Genomic DNA, 15,743 nt, shown 5'->3' with positions numbered 1-15,743 from the left:
ATTCAGGTTTTCCAAATCTCTATCTGGCTTCATGTTTGAGAATACTAAAGTATTTGTCACCTGGATGGAACCCAATAGGTGGCTTTCTCCTTTCTCATACCCGGCTTGCTTTTTTAAAGGCTTTAAAGCTGTTTAACTCAGGTGTCTTATCTTACCATTTCCTCCCTGTTTCTGTCTTAACAGTTTCATTTGAGTTACCTCTATGTGTTTAAAAAGATAATATCACCAAGATATATTAAGCATACATATTTTTCTATTGTTTAAATGCAAATATTCCCTGGTTCTCTCCAGTCTGCTTATCAGCTTGAACATTTTTTTCCCCAACAGGAAAAACTGGTATGAATTTTGCTGAACTTGTGTATTACATTTGAGGCAACAATAGCTCCCTCTCCTATATTTAGTTCAATATCCTTGTATTAAAAATTCTCAAAATAACAGTCTGTGGAATTAAAATGATGATTTAGGAGTTATGCCTTTGAATTAAAGGACTGGGACAAAAGTGAATATTTACCATTTTTACCATTTTTACCTTTTCCCATTCTCCTCAGTAGGGCCCTGTCTGTGGATGGAACAAGGAGGTTTCAGGTCCTGTAAACTGCTTCTTTTCCCAGTTGCTTCTGAGTGGACTGTTAGCATCAGAATAGTGCAGACAGCAACTGGACTGGTCCTGGCATGTATCATACATTATTGGAGTTTCAAAGCCCTGTTCAAAACAGTGATGCTGGTAAACCCAGTGCAGATTTCATTCAAATCTGAACACAGGTGGAGGACCTTGATTTTGCTGCAAAGTGTTTCAGGCATCTGAAGCTCTGCTCCTGCATATACACAGACCATTTCTGTCTCCACAGGAGCTGAGCACCTGCGTGCATCAGGAAACGGAATATTTCTCCTGGCTGCTTCATCTCTGAGGCTTTATTTTAGAAATACTGAGAACACCTACACATCATGCTGTGCTCAAAACGAAGTGGCAGTGACTATTTTCTCTAATGGTGCCCTCTCTTCTTTGTATGCAGTAGCAGAGCAGTTAAAGAAATCTACTACAGGACGGACACCCAAGTAAAATTAATTTCTTTATCTGAGGGGATTTGAATTGTTGCTGAGCAAGGCTTTGGCCAGCACCTTGATCTTTTCGGGTGCCAGGAAGGAGGTTGGAGATATTCTTTGCTCCTGCTGTTGAAGTTGACCCACTGTGTTTAGAGTAAAATTAAATGCATGTGGTCAGAAAGAGGATAGAAAGAAAGAGTTATTGAGGCTGCCTGTGTTGGTGGTTAAAGCAGTCACTTGAAAATCTTTTTTCCAATGCTTCTGATGTGGATGGTATGTACAATATTTGTATCTGGAGCAGTGAGCAGTCCCCGGGGAGGTCCCCTGTGGGCAACAGTGTCACGCTTTCTCTTCCTTTCCTTAGCTCTAACAGCCCCCCAGTGGTACACCACTACATGGTAATGTCCCCTCCAAAAAACCCAAAGCACGACATTCTCAGAATTGTTAAATGAGGCCAACTATCGGACCATCCCTTCTTTCTGAGTGAACAAAGGCACCCTAAGCTGATTCAGGCTTTCCTACCACATAAAGAAGTATAGTACGCCCTTTACAGGCATAAACACTGCAATGCATCTTAGCTGACCAGCGTTCACATGGAGCTTGTATGATGCAGTGCAGGATGTTGTACAGAACAGTTTACTCTCACAAAGCATGTCACAAAAAAATTGAAATTATGTCGTATGTGCATAATTTCAATCTTAATGCCAATTCAGTTATGTCATATAGACACTTTAGGAACTAGGAAAAGAGAGAAAAACTTACTAAATAATTTGCTTTATTCATAAGTCAGCATAGATTTATGCCTTGGTATCATTCATAAAGAATGATTCACAAGCCTTACGAAGAGGTTAAAGTCTGCAAGAAAGGGAGAACAGAGAGAAAACAGACTTTGTAATTAAAAGTTATATAGTAAGTACAGTAAGGTTTACTTACAGTGGAGGCATGAACCCTTTTTTCCTTATCTGCCACTGAAGAGCTTAATTTCATACATAATCACCAGGGAAAAGCAGCTCAGGGTATTTTCTCACATGAAACATTTTGTTGTGCTTTGTTTGTCCCCCAGAAATATTAGCAATAAGCCTTCTGGAGAACAGCCTTTGTGACAGCTCAAGGTCATATGTTTCCAGCAGCAATTTAAGATTAGATAGTAGCTAGGGAATAATTATTATCCTAATAAGCTTGATTCTTCTACCTGCAAATATCTGCTTTAATCTTCTTAATAGTCTTCTGAAATTAACTATATGAAGAAGAAAGACCAAAGAAAAACACATAAGGCAAATGATTTTGGTCCGTTTTCTGTTTTTGAACTAGTTAGTGCTTTGGTGCAACAGCTTTGGAGAGCTAGTGTCTTTAGATGTTCCCCAAATTCTCTTGAAAATTGATCTGTAAACAGATCCAACAGGACTTAATGTTAACCAACTGTCAGCAATCTCTAAGACCTTTTTATTACTGCACCACTCATTACTGTAGAAACTTTCTATTAGTTTCTAAAAAACGGATGAAAGTAGAATATATTGAAGATTTTTCATCACAAATTTCTGCGGAATAGAAATTACTGATAATAGAAGTATGGTAAACTTACCTGCTCTAAACTAAATGAAAGTACCTTTACAGATCAAATTATATAATGTAGCAAATTCAGTCTTTCTTCTAATCTGACATTGGTTTATTTTCATTTTTATAATTTCAAGCTTTCTAGTCAAAATATATGTGTGAAGGGCCTTTAGGCCATTTAGAGTGCCACAGTTTTTGGTTTCTACTTTGAGATTGATGCCAAGTTCCTGTGAAGGAGGTTAAATGGCATCAAACACAAAATACATGAGGATAGAGAGGTTGTATTTATCTAGCTAGAGACAATATGAAATGGAGGCTACCATTTTCCCTTCCCTTCCCTTCCCTTCCCTTCCCTTCCCTTCCCTTCCCTTCCCTTCCCTTCCCTTCCCTTCTTCCTTTCCCATTCCCAGTGATGTATAATGATTTTTATGCGTCAAGTACTATTGAAAAACATTTAACATTCCAGAGTCCACCTAATGAAGTGTGCCCGGTCTACTAATCATACAGACAACCTAAATGGGATTTAAATCCAAAAGTGTGATTCTTAGTCGCTGCCCTGCCCCATCCTGAGTCAGAAAGAGAAGGCAGAGGGGAGAGCCCGCAGTTGGTGGGGTACCCAGCTGGGCTTTCAGCATCTGCTACGAAGGCCAATAATTAAGTTTACCTTCAGAAAACAAAAAGCATGAGTATTTTTCGGTTACTTCAATTGCATTTGATCCCTCAGAGTTCTACTCTCAGTACAGAACCATCTAGCCTTCTTTTTTATTTTTTTGCTGTTTTTCAGGACACTTAACAGACCCTTAATTCTGGGACTTGCTGAGCTGTCTAAAGAAATTTTAGGCATACACATGCACACACATTTTATGCACACACATGCATACGTACACCCAGTCCCATGAAATGAGTAAGCCTGCCAGGTTCAGAAAGATGTCTGACTGCTGCCTCCTTATTTTCACACCTAGGTTTTATATAACATCTTCATCGCCTTCACCCAGATGCACAGGTACGAAGAGATCGAATCCATTGATATCTTTGCTGGCTTTGCTCGCTTCTTCGTGGTAGGGCTGGGTGGCATGTTGTTTGGCATCGTCTTTGGATTTGTTTCGGCGCTCATGACTCGATTCACCCACAACGTTTCCGCTATTGAACCCCTGCTGGTCTTCATGTTCAGCTACCTGTCATACTTGTCTGCTGAAACCCTTTACATCTCAGGCATTTTGGCGTGAGTATCCCTTATGGCTTTCTGGATGCCCTCTCAAGGGAAATGGCACTGTTTTGAGGAAGTGGTTTGCTCGAGCTTGGTACAATATAGGCATTTCCAGTCTCTGACCTAGAGATCTGCAGTGGACGGCTTCTAAGGGACCTGTAAAATGCAGTGGTAACTAGGAAAAGCAAACCCACAGGCTGAACTGGCATAGGTATACTAACGAGGAGTGCATATCTGCTCTGATTTTTTTTAGATTTTTGCCAATTGGAAAAAATACTGCAAACTGTGGGTAAAATGACTAGTGCTGCCACCATCTGGCTGCCAGCTCTGAGAATATCAGAAGAATGAGAGAAAGATTTGATAATATTGTATCTGTATTTATTTCTAAGCAGCACCACCATCAGATTACAAGAGAGATGAGAAGTAATGAGTATGGAAAACATAATAAAACACGTCCAAGTTCTCACTTTTGTATACAGCTGTGAACATCAGCTGTAACACAATTTACTGGAATTGCATTACATTTGAACAGCATCACTGGAACTGAAACTAGCCAAAACCAGACAACTGAGAACATCAAGAAGATAGTCATGCATATACTCATCTATATGGATATCATATTTTGATGTAGTCGGGATAGCTTGATACTGCTGTAATGCTGGGGACTGCTTCCTGAAAGTGCTGTGATGGCATAGGTGCCCGCTGCAGAGACAAAGCTGGCAGGTCTATCAACCACAGTAAATGGGGAGAGGGTGAGTAACGTGGGAAGGAAAGAGGATGGCGGCAGGAAAGGAGTCAGAAGAGAAAGGAAGGAAAAAGGATGAAAGTGAGAGAGTGCATTTACTCACCGTTGCTTGTCAAGCCCTGATTTCATAGAATCATAGAATAGTTTGGGTTGGAACAGACCTTTAAAGGTCATCTAGTTCACACCCCCCCTGCAATGAGCAGGGACATCTTCAACTAGATCAGATTGCTCAGAGCCCCGTCCAACCTGACCTTGAATGTTTCCAGGGATGGCACATCTACCACCTCCCTGGGCGACCTATTCCACTGTTTCACCACCCTCATTATAAAAAAATTCTTCCTTATATCTAGTCTGAATCCACGCACTTTTAGTTAAAAAACATCACCCCTTGTCCCATCGCTACAGGAACTGCTAAAAAGTCTGTCCCCATCTTTCTTATAAGCCCCCTTTAAGTATTGAAAGTCCACAATAAGGTCTTCCCAGAGCCTTCTCTTCTTCACGCTGAGCAATCCCAATTTGTTCAGCTTCAGAGTGGAATTGACTTTGTAAAAACAACCTTTGCAGGACGGCCCTTGGAAGCAATATTTGAATATTTAACCATATTAAATAAGCAGTTAGACAGGAGATATGTTTTTCTGAACAATTAGACAAAGCAGACAAGTCTTGTACTATGTTTTGCATATCTAATACATTTGGTCTGACTGAGGTGACCGGTGACTTTAGTTGAGCAGGTTTAGACCTACTATGTGGTGAGCACTAATACCCTATGGACCCTTTCCTACCTGCACTGACCAAAATACTGCTTTCCTGCCTATTCATTACATTAGACTACATAGCTCTTTATTTCTTTTGCTCCTTATTTTCATTAGAATCATGAAATTATTAGTAATAAAAGAATGTTAATATAATTGGGATTTATTATTCTTACTGCTTCATTAAGGAAATTATTGCTTGTTTTAGGGATGGGAACTTTTTGTCACCCTCCTGAATTATTGAGGAATTCATTCATTTTTCACTTGGCTCATGAAAGTCTATTATGCATGTGTCTCTGAAAGTCAACAGTATTAAACATTAATGCCTAATGGCCTTGTCTTAAGAGTGTCCTTGGACCTGCTAAATGTCTCAGCTCCACCAGAATACCCTTGAGATTTCTTCAGTGGAAATTAAATGAGCAGAAACTAGATAAAGGGTTATTTAATGAACAGTCAGCATTCTCTGAATTCACGAGTTTGGAAAAATATCACAACAAGAAGCCCCCAAAGACTAAAATAATATCAGTAGAAACTAGATAGATGATGGCATATGTTACTAGCGTAGCACTCAATCTGTCTGTTACCTATGACTATGGAAAATGAAAGGGGGAAGAGGAAAGCCCCTTCAGTATGGCTGCTCAAAGACTGCTCCTATGTCTGATTGCTACCAGTGTCTGTGCTGGATTGCTGCTGATGCCTCTGAAGAAGGCTCTAGTTTTCATTGACCATGAAGAGGTGGAAAACGTCCCTTTGCTTCCTTAGGCACATTCCCCACACCCTGGGTAAATAAAATGGGGGGAGGGAAGGTCACTTCTGTAGGATAACTGAATTTCTCACTGCTGTACAGCAATGGGCTGCTGTGGGTGGAGAGTCCCTGAAGCTTACCCTGGCCCTGCTGGTCTGCCAGCCAGCTGGCAGGGAGCTGCTGGGAGCTTTGGACCCGGCACAAAACTACCGCCATATTCTCCCACAACCACCTTAAAGGAGAAGATCACCAAGAGGCAGGTTATGTCCCTCTAACCGATCTATCTGTAGGCTGATACAAAACTGACTTGCCCTTTGAGACTCAAATATTTGGTGCTTGGTGGTTGTGTTTGGCATTCAGGATAAAACAGACTTTGAACTAGAACATGATACCATCACTTCCTCATCAGGAAGGCTGACTGGTTTGCTCCCTTTATCCTGTATGCAAAATGGATTTGTAAAGCTGAATGAAGATGGTCTTCTATCTAAGGAAATAGCTAAAGTCAGTGAAGAAATAAAATGCTTCTTGATACCAGGAAGGTCAGAGACTGGTGATGGAGAGTGCAGGTAATGAAGGCTGAGGTTGTTCTTAAATGAAGAGAAAACCAGGTTGTGGCTGATATCTGGTGTTTTGCCTGGTACAGGATGACAGCATGTGCAGTGACAATGAAAAAATACGTGGAAGAGAATGTTTCCCAGAATTCCTATACCACAATAAAATATTTCATGAAGATGCTGAGCAGCGTCAGCGAGACCCTGATTTTCGTGTTCATGGGAGTGTCTACAGTGGGGAAAAACCATGAGTGGAACTGGGCCTTCATTTGCTTCACTCTGATCTTCTGCCTCATTTGGCGGACACTGAGTAAGTCACCACTGAGTAAGTCAGCTTTTGCAGGAAACCTTCTGAGAGACACCTTTTGGTGCAAAGGTATGTTAGAAAAGTCTGTGCAGACTGGCATAACCAGTTTAATATCCAATTTACTAGGCTTAAGTTACTGACAAGTTAATTTCACAAATTTACGCATGGAGAAAAAGGGGGGAAAAGCCCTAAACAAATCTGAATGCCAGTCTCCAAGCACAGAATTTATAATTAGGTGAGAATGGAATATTTTAAGCATAATTAAAATAATACCATGATTAAGCCCATATATATGCTTATACCTCAGTTAACTACATGTCTTTGGGTAAGTGGACTTGGAAGGTGAAAATTAGCACTGGTAAATAACCAGAAAAAAAAGAGGAAAGGGGAAACCTGTGAAGGTTCAAGTATGTGCATCTGAACAGCTCTGTTATATAGGGATGACACAAGTGCTCAACAGTAGAGGTGATACAATTCTTGTGGGTTGACAGCAAAAAGAAAGTAATTAAATATTTTCTTGGTAATCCTGGAGCAAGAATGGCCTCTAAGTTTTTAAAGGCTTAGTTTCAGAGTCTGTATTGGAATATCCTTCCAAACAAGACAGAAAAAGTGCTCTCCTTGTGCAAAAGCTATTTTGTTGCCACATGTCCATCCTTCTCTCAAACACCAAGGGGAGTGCTAGAGCTTTCCAGAGGAAGGCCGAAATATTTTCCGCTAAATTTGTTTGCTAAAATGATTACATCATTTTCTCTGAAGCTTGACTAAAGTAAAGAGAGTTGGTCTGAGGGTGATACCTCACATACGCAGTTTCAGTCTGAGTAGCTGATGTCTAGCATAGTTATAAGTAGCCAAAAAAGTTCTTATATAAAGTGGTATTCAGGAACCTACATAACAGGATATGGATACTGCCTTACCTATAATAATCTGCTGATTTTACCAGTGACAGCTGTGTAAAATATCATCAGTAATTATCAGCATTTGTCAGCTTTTACTTCAGTAATTAAATGGTTTCCATACAAAACATAGGATACATTTTTCTTATGAAGAAGATTAAGAGTAAATCAAGCAAATTGCTGAATGTACTCTGTAAAGAAAAGCTGCAGTCCTTACAGAGCCACAGGCTGTCTCATTAATTTTAACTTTTATTAAAAGCAAAATGAAATTTGAGAAATAAACAGAGAATTAGAGACCCAATAAGCCAGAGGATTAAAAATTAAAATGCTATTACTCTTTGCCTTTCAGTGAACCTGTCCACAGGACTTGTTGGTAAAGCAGTGTTCAAACACTTTCGGCAGATACTGTGCAGAAAGCAGGAAACATTGCAAGGGAAGGCACAGCAAAAATTCTCATCCAGTGGTTTGTTTAGTCTCCAGAACGTTCTGGAGAAGAACTGTGCAACACAAATATAGAAAATAAATCTTTTCTCCTAATCTCACTTCTAAACTGCATAAGTGAATTTAAAGCCTGAAGCAGTTAGGAAACATGGTCTTTTCTGGGAGGTTATTTCACACAAAACACAGTTCAGCAGTTGGTCAAAGAGAAGCTACAAGAACCAAAAATGGAAAAGAAAGGTCTATCAACAGCTGCCTGAGCCAAGATGTTGTTTCACTTTAAATATTTTCTTTTTCTTCTTGATTAATAATAGCTGTGTTTTTTCCCTTCCTAGGTGTATTTGCTCTCTTCTACATCAGTAACAAGTTCCGAACCTATCCCTTCACCTTCAAAGACCAACTCATTATTTCCTACAGTGGCCTTCGAGGAGCCAGCAGCTTCTCTCTCGCATTCTTGCTTCCAGCGAAGCTCTTCCCAAGAAAAAAATTGTTCATTACTGCTACACTTGTAGTTATATATTTCACTGTATTCATCCAAGTAAGCGTATTTCTTAATGGATTGCTTTCATGTAATAGAGGTGACTGAAAGCTTCGTAATGAAGATTGCATTGAATTTCTCTTAAACTAGGACAAGCTATTGTATTTTATGGCCAGACTTAGCACTGCACTGTGTAATTACCCTTTCAGGGCTTTTTAGGTATTATTAAATAACTTTTTCAGAAAGTCTGTATTGAAAACCTGTGTCTTCTAAAATATTAGGTGAAAAGGGCACTTTGTGTTCAAAATCTCTTGTTTTCACTCCACATGCACTTCCTAATGCTTCCAAATTCGGAAGCATTTTAACTTTGCACTTCAGCACAGAATCATTCTTTATTCATGGTGTATCTCAACAGAAAACAGCATGCCTGTTCTATGAAGGATTTTGAATTTTTTACTCTTACCTTCATCCATCCTAGAGACCAAATGAGAATATTTTGAAATCCTTTGTAAAAGAGTATTAAAGAAAAATAAAGTGAATAATTCAGATTTGTAAGAATAGGTGTCTACTTCAGATGTTTGGTTTATTACACTTGGCTTACACTTCTGTGCCTGGAAGAACTGGATCTTCTGGAGGTATTGCATCCCATGTTCTGTTTTCCCATACCAATATCTCAGATACTCTAGGGTTCCAAAAGGGCACTATGCGCTTAAGGTTAGGCACTTATATTCCACCAGAATGCTTCAGAAAAAACATTTTTTTTCTATTTTACTTTCTTAAATGCTGTTCTGTAGCAGTGCAGTAAAGAATTTGGAACAGCTGAAAATGGTTTCTAAGTGAAAAAAAACCCCAAATATTTCATTCTGAAAGTTAAGAGATTTCAAGATTGTAAGAATCTCACAAAGATAATATTTTCTTTCAAGTGAGTGCTGTTTTGAAGAAGGTTGGCAACGAGTCAGTTACTTTACACCTACAAACATGTTGCTAAATACGATCTCACTTAAAAAAAAATGGTGCGTAATTTTTTTTAAGTTTTTGAGTTTTAATCCTCTTCTGTAGGTCTCCATACAAGTAATAGATCATTCTTGTGTCTGAGACATAGCTTTCCTAATTGATTAAAATTAAATCCTTTTGCTTTTTTCTGTTTTTTCTCTTTTTTTCTTTTTTTTTTTTTTTTCTAAAAGATAATTAACATTTCAACTCATTGTTCCAAATGCAGGGAATCACAATTGGACCATTGGTCAGATATCTAGATGTTAAAAAGACCAACAAAAAGGAGTCTATCAATGAAGAAATTCACGTGCGAGTAAGTTTTTTTCTATCTGTAGCTGGTATCCTAAAAAGAAGAAGAGAAAGGGTATTCCAAAAGAGCTGGACAGAGGGAGACACTGGCATTCAGTGGATATGGACACTGAATGCTTTTAACATTTGGAGGAAACCCTGGGCATAATATTCTAAAATATGAAAACTCATTTTATATTCATAGTGCCTATTATATTATAATATCTTACCACAAGTGTCATGGTGTAGCAGGTCCCTTACTTCTTGATACTTGCAATCATGGATGGACAGAAACATAAAGGTAGCATTTACAAAATGCACTTGTCCTTTCCAGCTAGATACCTTCGTTGCCATCCTTTGACTGGCTTTAGACACATTGACACCTTAAAAGTCTTTAATCAAGTTTTATTGAACTGAAATGAGTTGAACAATTGGTCTGCAAATTTAGTTTCAAGTTATTGAGTAATGATCTTTTCCCTCTCAAACATTTCCTTTAGCTCTCAAATTACCATTATATAAAATAGTACAAAGCTGCTCAAACTCACTTAACAACACTGCAAAAAATATACATACATCCTTTCATTTTCACAATAGCGAATATATTTGAAATTAACAGAAACACTGTGCCTTAAAATTAAGCACATGCAGACACATTAACAAAATTAGAGCATCTGAACTGATTTTAATTTGAAGTGCGCTTAATTCTTACTATTTCAACCTTTACACTTAACCTTGAAAGGAATTTTTAAATGTTTAAAAGCACCACTTATAACAACATGTATATAAGAATTGCCATTTTTCTGTCTGCTTCTATAATTCTAGAAACATACCAAAGACGAATGAAATTCCTGGTAGTTAGCAGTGATGAACTTACCAGTCTCATGACAATTTGCAAAATCCTCAGAGGACTTTTCTGTCAAGGCAAGGGTACCTTGCCCTGTGCCCCTCTCAGGGAAGTCACACATGCAGAAGGAAATCTCAGTTGAGAGAACCAAGAATTTAGTTTTTCGTCTAGTAGACAAAGAGGACCAGGCAATTAGGATGCTCAGTATCATCTTCTATTGGACATAGTCCCTTACTTGGGCCTATACGTTACTGGGTGATGGTGAGATGATAGTAGACTGACAGACTTGTCACCTCCATCAAAATATTGCCACTGCTGCCAAGCATAGGAGCTGCCACAGTGGGATCTTTGCCTTAATTTTTAGAGAAATGTACGTGCTTTCAGAATCAACTCACACCCTCCAATTAAAAAATCTCAAAATCCTCTCAACATTTGTGTGGTTGTGGTGACATTATTTTCTCATAATGGCTACTTAAAATTTTTCCATGTTTGTTTGTCTAGTTGATGGATCACTTGAAGGCTGGTATTGAAGACATATGTGGACATTGGAGTCATTATCAGCTGAGAGATAAGTAAGCATCTTTTATTGCAGCGTACTATAATAAAATAACATATCTATCTATCATGTAAAATACAACAGGTAAACAGAATGAGAAATTGATCTTGTGCCCCGTAAAGCTAAAATAGTATGAAAATATTGGAGACGTGTGCAATATCTCTTTTTAAAAAGTGAACTCCTGAGTAACCATTATCTCTTGGGAGTGCAGTGCTCACGTATTGCCTGCTAAATTGCTTCTGCACAAATAAGCAGAAAATAAGCCTTCTGAAAGAAAAACATAGCTCGAGAACTCATGCTGCAGACATCAGCCTGTGCACATAGCTTTGGCGTAAATCTTAGATCCATGGCAGTGCTCCTTCAGGTCTGGGTTTAGAACAGAAGCTACGTAAGGTGCCAGTGCTTCACTGACTTTTGTCGTAAGCCTCCACAGCAAATATGATCCCTTGTTTGTGAGTATAGATTCAAAAATAATTAGTCACCTGTCCTTACAGGTCTTTGCATTCAGTAATAGTTAAAATAAAATTACTGAAGGGAATGGTTGAATTTCAATATTCAGTAGCATAAGCATATACTTTCAAACTAGTCTTCACTCAGAAACGCAGGACCTGTATTGTGTCTTCTATAAGCAGGATGAGGTGGTTTTGTGAAGCTGTTTGGCTCTTCCAGGCACTGCCCAGAAGAGGGGGACCTGCCTTTCTGAGCTGCCATTCCCTTTACCTTTTCCCCAAGGAAGCCCTGTGATCACGTTGGCCACTACCGCAACAAGTGAAGGGAAGAGTGGGGAGAGTTTAATCTTCCTTTCCTACAAACATCTTACCATGATGCTGTGGGCTAAAAGTTATCCCTAGTTATCCTAGATATGCCTAGACTTCTGTGCTGGAGTCCTCTGTCTCACCTTTCTGGACCCCAGTAATCCAGCCAGGGGGAGTCTGTTGGGACATGCGGCAACTCCTTTCATGACTGGGCTTCTCCCTATGGAAATTAGGAATTACGAGTGGGAAGAAGGCAGCTGGTTTGCATCCAGCTCTTGTCCTAATGAGCAGTAATGATGTAATGTAAAAGATGAATGTAAAAAGTTCTCTTTGCTCTCCCAGTGATATCACAGAGACAGCTTTAGGACATCCACTGGGACCACACCATTCTCTGTGCAGTCAATAAACTAAACAAATCCCTGTTGCAGCATTAATTCCATTGAAATAGCAGCATTTACACATGTCTGTGAGGACATCTTGTGCCTTTATCTCACACCTGTGCAACAGCTATGAAAAGAGAATTTTGTCCAAATTAGCCATAAAGGTAGTGTTCCAGTTCAGGGGCATATTCAAAAACACACTGTAGGTGAAGGCATTTAATAGAAGCAGATTTTATTAAAAGGCACTCCTTAGACTTTTCTACGCAACTTTAAAGACATGTATAGCAGAATTAATTGCCTAAGTGATGACACTCCAGGAGGCTTTCTGCTATGTAGAAAAAAAATAGAGCTCTAATGCCAGTGGAAATATTTGTGTACCTATCTCTGCTATTAATGTATAAAAACTAGCCTTTGTTAAGAAAAAAAATGTACAAGTAGTAGTGCTATTCCTAGCATTGGGGAGCACATTACCTTGCTGTGGTAAACTATTCCTTTGAAAGAAACTTATAAGAAGATCTGCTGTTGTTCTGCTCAACGTCTGCCTGAAGGCACATACCTGTTCCACAGTGCACACACACACACATTCACATTCAAATTAAGCAGCACATTAGCGATATTTTACAATCTGCAGCATGCGAGCACATAGTATTTTGTGGTCGATTCAATTTCTCCGTTATTCAGAATACAAAGAAATGTATTTTCTCTGCTCTAATTGTCAGGATTCAAAATTATCAGCAACATAATGGGCCCAAACTACTGTAACTGCTGGGCCATTTAGAGCCTCATTGGTGTCTGGCTGAATAGGCCAGCATTACTGTAAGAGCAGCTGCTGCTGTTATGCCCTACTAGAGTACAACATTTGTACAAAAGCGTGGAGACTGGCCATATTCTTTTCTGACAAATGTGGCGGTGTTATATGCAAACACACACCCAGCCCTCTTTTTTGCTCTGATTGCAGCTTGTTTCTTTCTTTTGTCTGGTGGGCTCTGCAATCTCTGTGGACCAGTAGACCATGCCAAACGTCCTCCCCCTAAAGGTCTCTGCTCACTAGGCCTTCAGGAGTCCACAGGTGCCTCCAATTTGGATTCAGTTTCCACCACTGAATTATATATGTGTGCATTTGAATAACAATCAGCTTGTACCACAGAAATAAAAACACATTTTCATTTTTTACACTTTGATTTTAATATCTGTTTTGCAGATTTAAGAAGTTTGACAATAAGTATTTGAAGAAAATCTTAATTCGGGAACATCAGCCCAAATCCAGCATTGTGTCATTGTACAAAAAGATGGAGATAAAACTGGCAATCGAGATGGCTGAGAGTGGCATGAAAATTTCAAAATCATCTGCAGCTTCTTTACAGTGAGTACTGACTTCCTGACCCTTTCCAGAGGAGGGACAGGAAGGAAGGGGACAAAAATAAGGAAATACCCAAGGGGGTTTATGACTTCAATAGAAATGTAAGAAAAAAAAGACAGTTATGAAAAAAGAAGTTGCTGTTCTGTGCTGGCAATTTGGCACTCATCATATTCACACTTCGGTTGTTTGTTCACAGAGTGAAAATTAAAATCAGGGACATTTTCTCTGTTTCTCTTCAATAATGGGCAGATCTGAAGAGGAATCATGAGTCAGGCGCAGAAACCACTCTAGCTGCTTTAAGTCACAGCAGTGGTTGAAGGTGGCCACACTTGACACTTAGCTGGCCAGTGGGTTTTATTCATCACTGCTAGGTGATGAGAGACCCACAGGAGAGATTAGAGCACAGGTCCCGACTCCATTATTCCAATCACAAATTTTTGCTGACAGCAGATTTCCTTGTAGCATTTGCAATTTTTGCTACTTCAGTTTGCAGTCCCTCAAACTGTCTTGCCATGTTTTGGTATTTCTGTACCAAATTTGTCCAATTAAACATCGAGAGCAGGCCTGTGGAGAAGGTCTTGGGGGTACTGGTGGATGAAAAGCTGGACATGAGCCATCAATGTGCACCTGCAGGCCAGAAAGCCAACTGTATCCTGGGCTGCATCAAAAGCAGCGTGGCCAGCATGTCAAGGGAGTTGATTCTGCCTCTCGACTCCACTCTGGTGAGAACCCAACTGGAGTACTGCATCCAGCTCTGGGTCCCCCAGTATAGGAAACACATAGACCAGAGGAGGGCCACAAAAATGATCAATGGGATGGAACAATAGGATGAACTCCCATCCTATGAGGACAGGCTAAGAGAGTCGGGGTTACTCAGCCTGGAGAAGAGAAAGCTCTGGGAAGACCTTATTGTGGACTTTCAATACTTAAAGGGGGCTTATAAGAAAGATGGGGACAGACTTTTTAGCAGTTCCTGTAGTGATGGGACAAGGAGTGATGTTTTTTAACTAAAAGCGGGTGGATTCAGAACAGATATAAGGAAGAATTTTTTTTATAATGAGGGTGGTGAAACACTGGAACAGGTCACCCAGGGAGGTGGTAGATGCCCATCCCTGGAAACATTCAAGGTCAGGTTGGACGGGGCTCTGAGCAACCTGATCTAGTTGAAGATGTCTCATTGCAGGGAGGTTAGACCAGGTGACCATTAACAGTCCCTTCCAACCCAAAACATTCTGTGATTCTATGAAACATTAATGCAACTTGGCATCAGACAGATCAGGGGAGAAAACTAGTGTGATCTCCAGAGACATCACTGAGGGAACTACCCTCTAGGAGAGAAGTTTGTACAAATCTTCCCTCCTGCATACATTAACTGCTGTGCATGTATTTATCCTCACCTTGCAACCCACTCTCCAGAGTTTGGGTAGCAGGTATGGCTAATGCCACTTGCCCCCACAAACTCTTTTCTGGGCTCCCACTGGGCACTGTTGTTGCTACTGCCTACTCTCTGCTGCTGCATCCTTCAATACCTCTCCATTTTGCAGCAGCTTCTGGCAGGGCCCAGCATATTTTCTTTTTTGAGTGATCATCTCAACCTACACCACGAAGCCCAAATACCAACTGGACATTAAATTAATTTGGCTTAATCATGTCAAGATTCATCTGCTTTCTTGAAACTGACGTCATCATGTAGCATAAGACCTAGCCCTTTTCTTTCTAAATCATTCTTTGCTGAATGGATGATATTAAAAAAGATCGTGTGTCTGACAGGCTCCTTTCTGTCTGCTGTATTCCCTGAACTGTTCTGAGCCAAGAGAAAATGTGCAAGGTTGGTAGACAATCATCTGTGGCAA

The 15,743-nt window shown here is 39.8% G+C and overlaps 1 protein-coding gene across 1 annotated transcript in view; it reads left to right on the top strand.

Moving 5' to 3' along the window:
* The window catches only part of SLC9A4 (solute carrier family 9, subfamily A (NHE4, cation proton antiporter 4), member 4), a 32,328-nt gene that overhangs the window by 5,920 nt on the left and 10,665 nt on the right, over positions 1-15,743 (top strand). The window contains exons 3-8 of the mRNA XM_009883075.1: positions 3,561-3,820; positions 6,691-6,908; positions 8,572-8,774; positions 9,934-10,020; positions 11,341-11,411; positions 13,732-13,893. Of these exons, the coding sequence (XP_009881377.1) occupies positions 3,561-3,820; positions 6,691-6,908; positions 8,572-8,774; positions 9,934-10,020; positions 11,341-11,411; positions 13,732-13,893 (1,001 nt within the window). The remainder of the gene's footprint in view (positions 1-3,560; positions 3,821-6,690; positions 6,909-8,571; positions 8,775-9,933; positions 10,021-11,340; positions 11,412-13,731; positions 13,894-15,743) is intronic.

The sequence above is a fragment of the Charadrius vociferus genome, unplaced genomic scaffold, assembly GCF_000708025.1.
Source record: "Charadrius vociferus isolate BGI_N301 unplaced genomic scaffold, ASM70802v2 scaffold92, whole genome shotgun sequence".
Lineage (NCBI taxonomy): Eukaryota > Metazoa > Chordata > Aves > Charadriiformes > Charadriidae > Charadrius > Charadrius vociferus.
The sequence above is the reverse complement of the archived record's forward strand: the minus strand, read 5'-3'. Positions and strand labels throughout refer to the sequence as shown.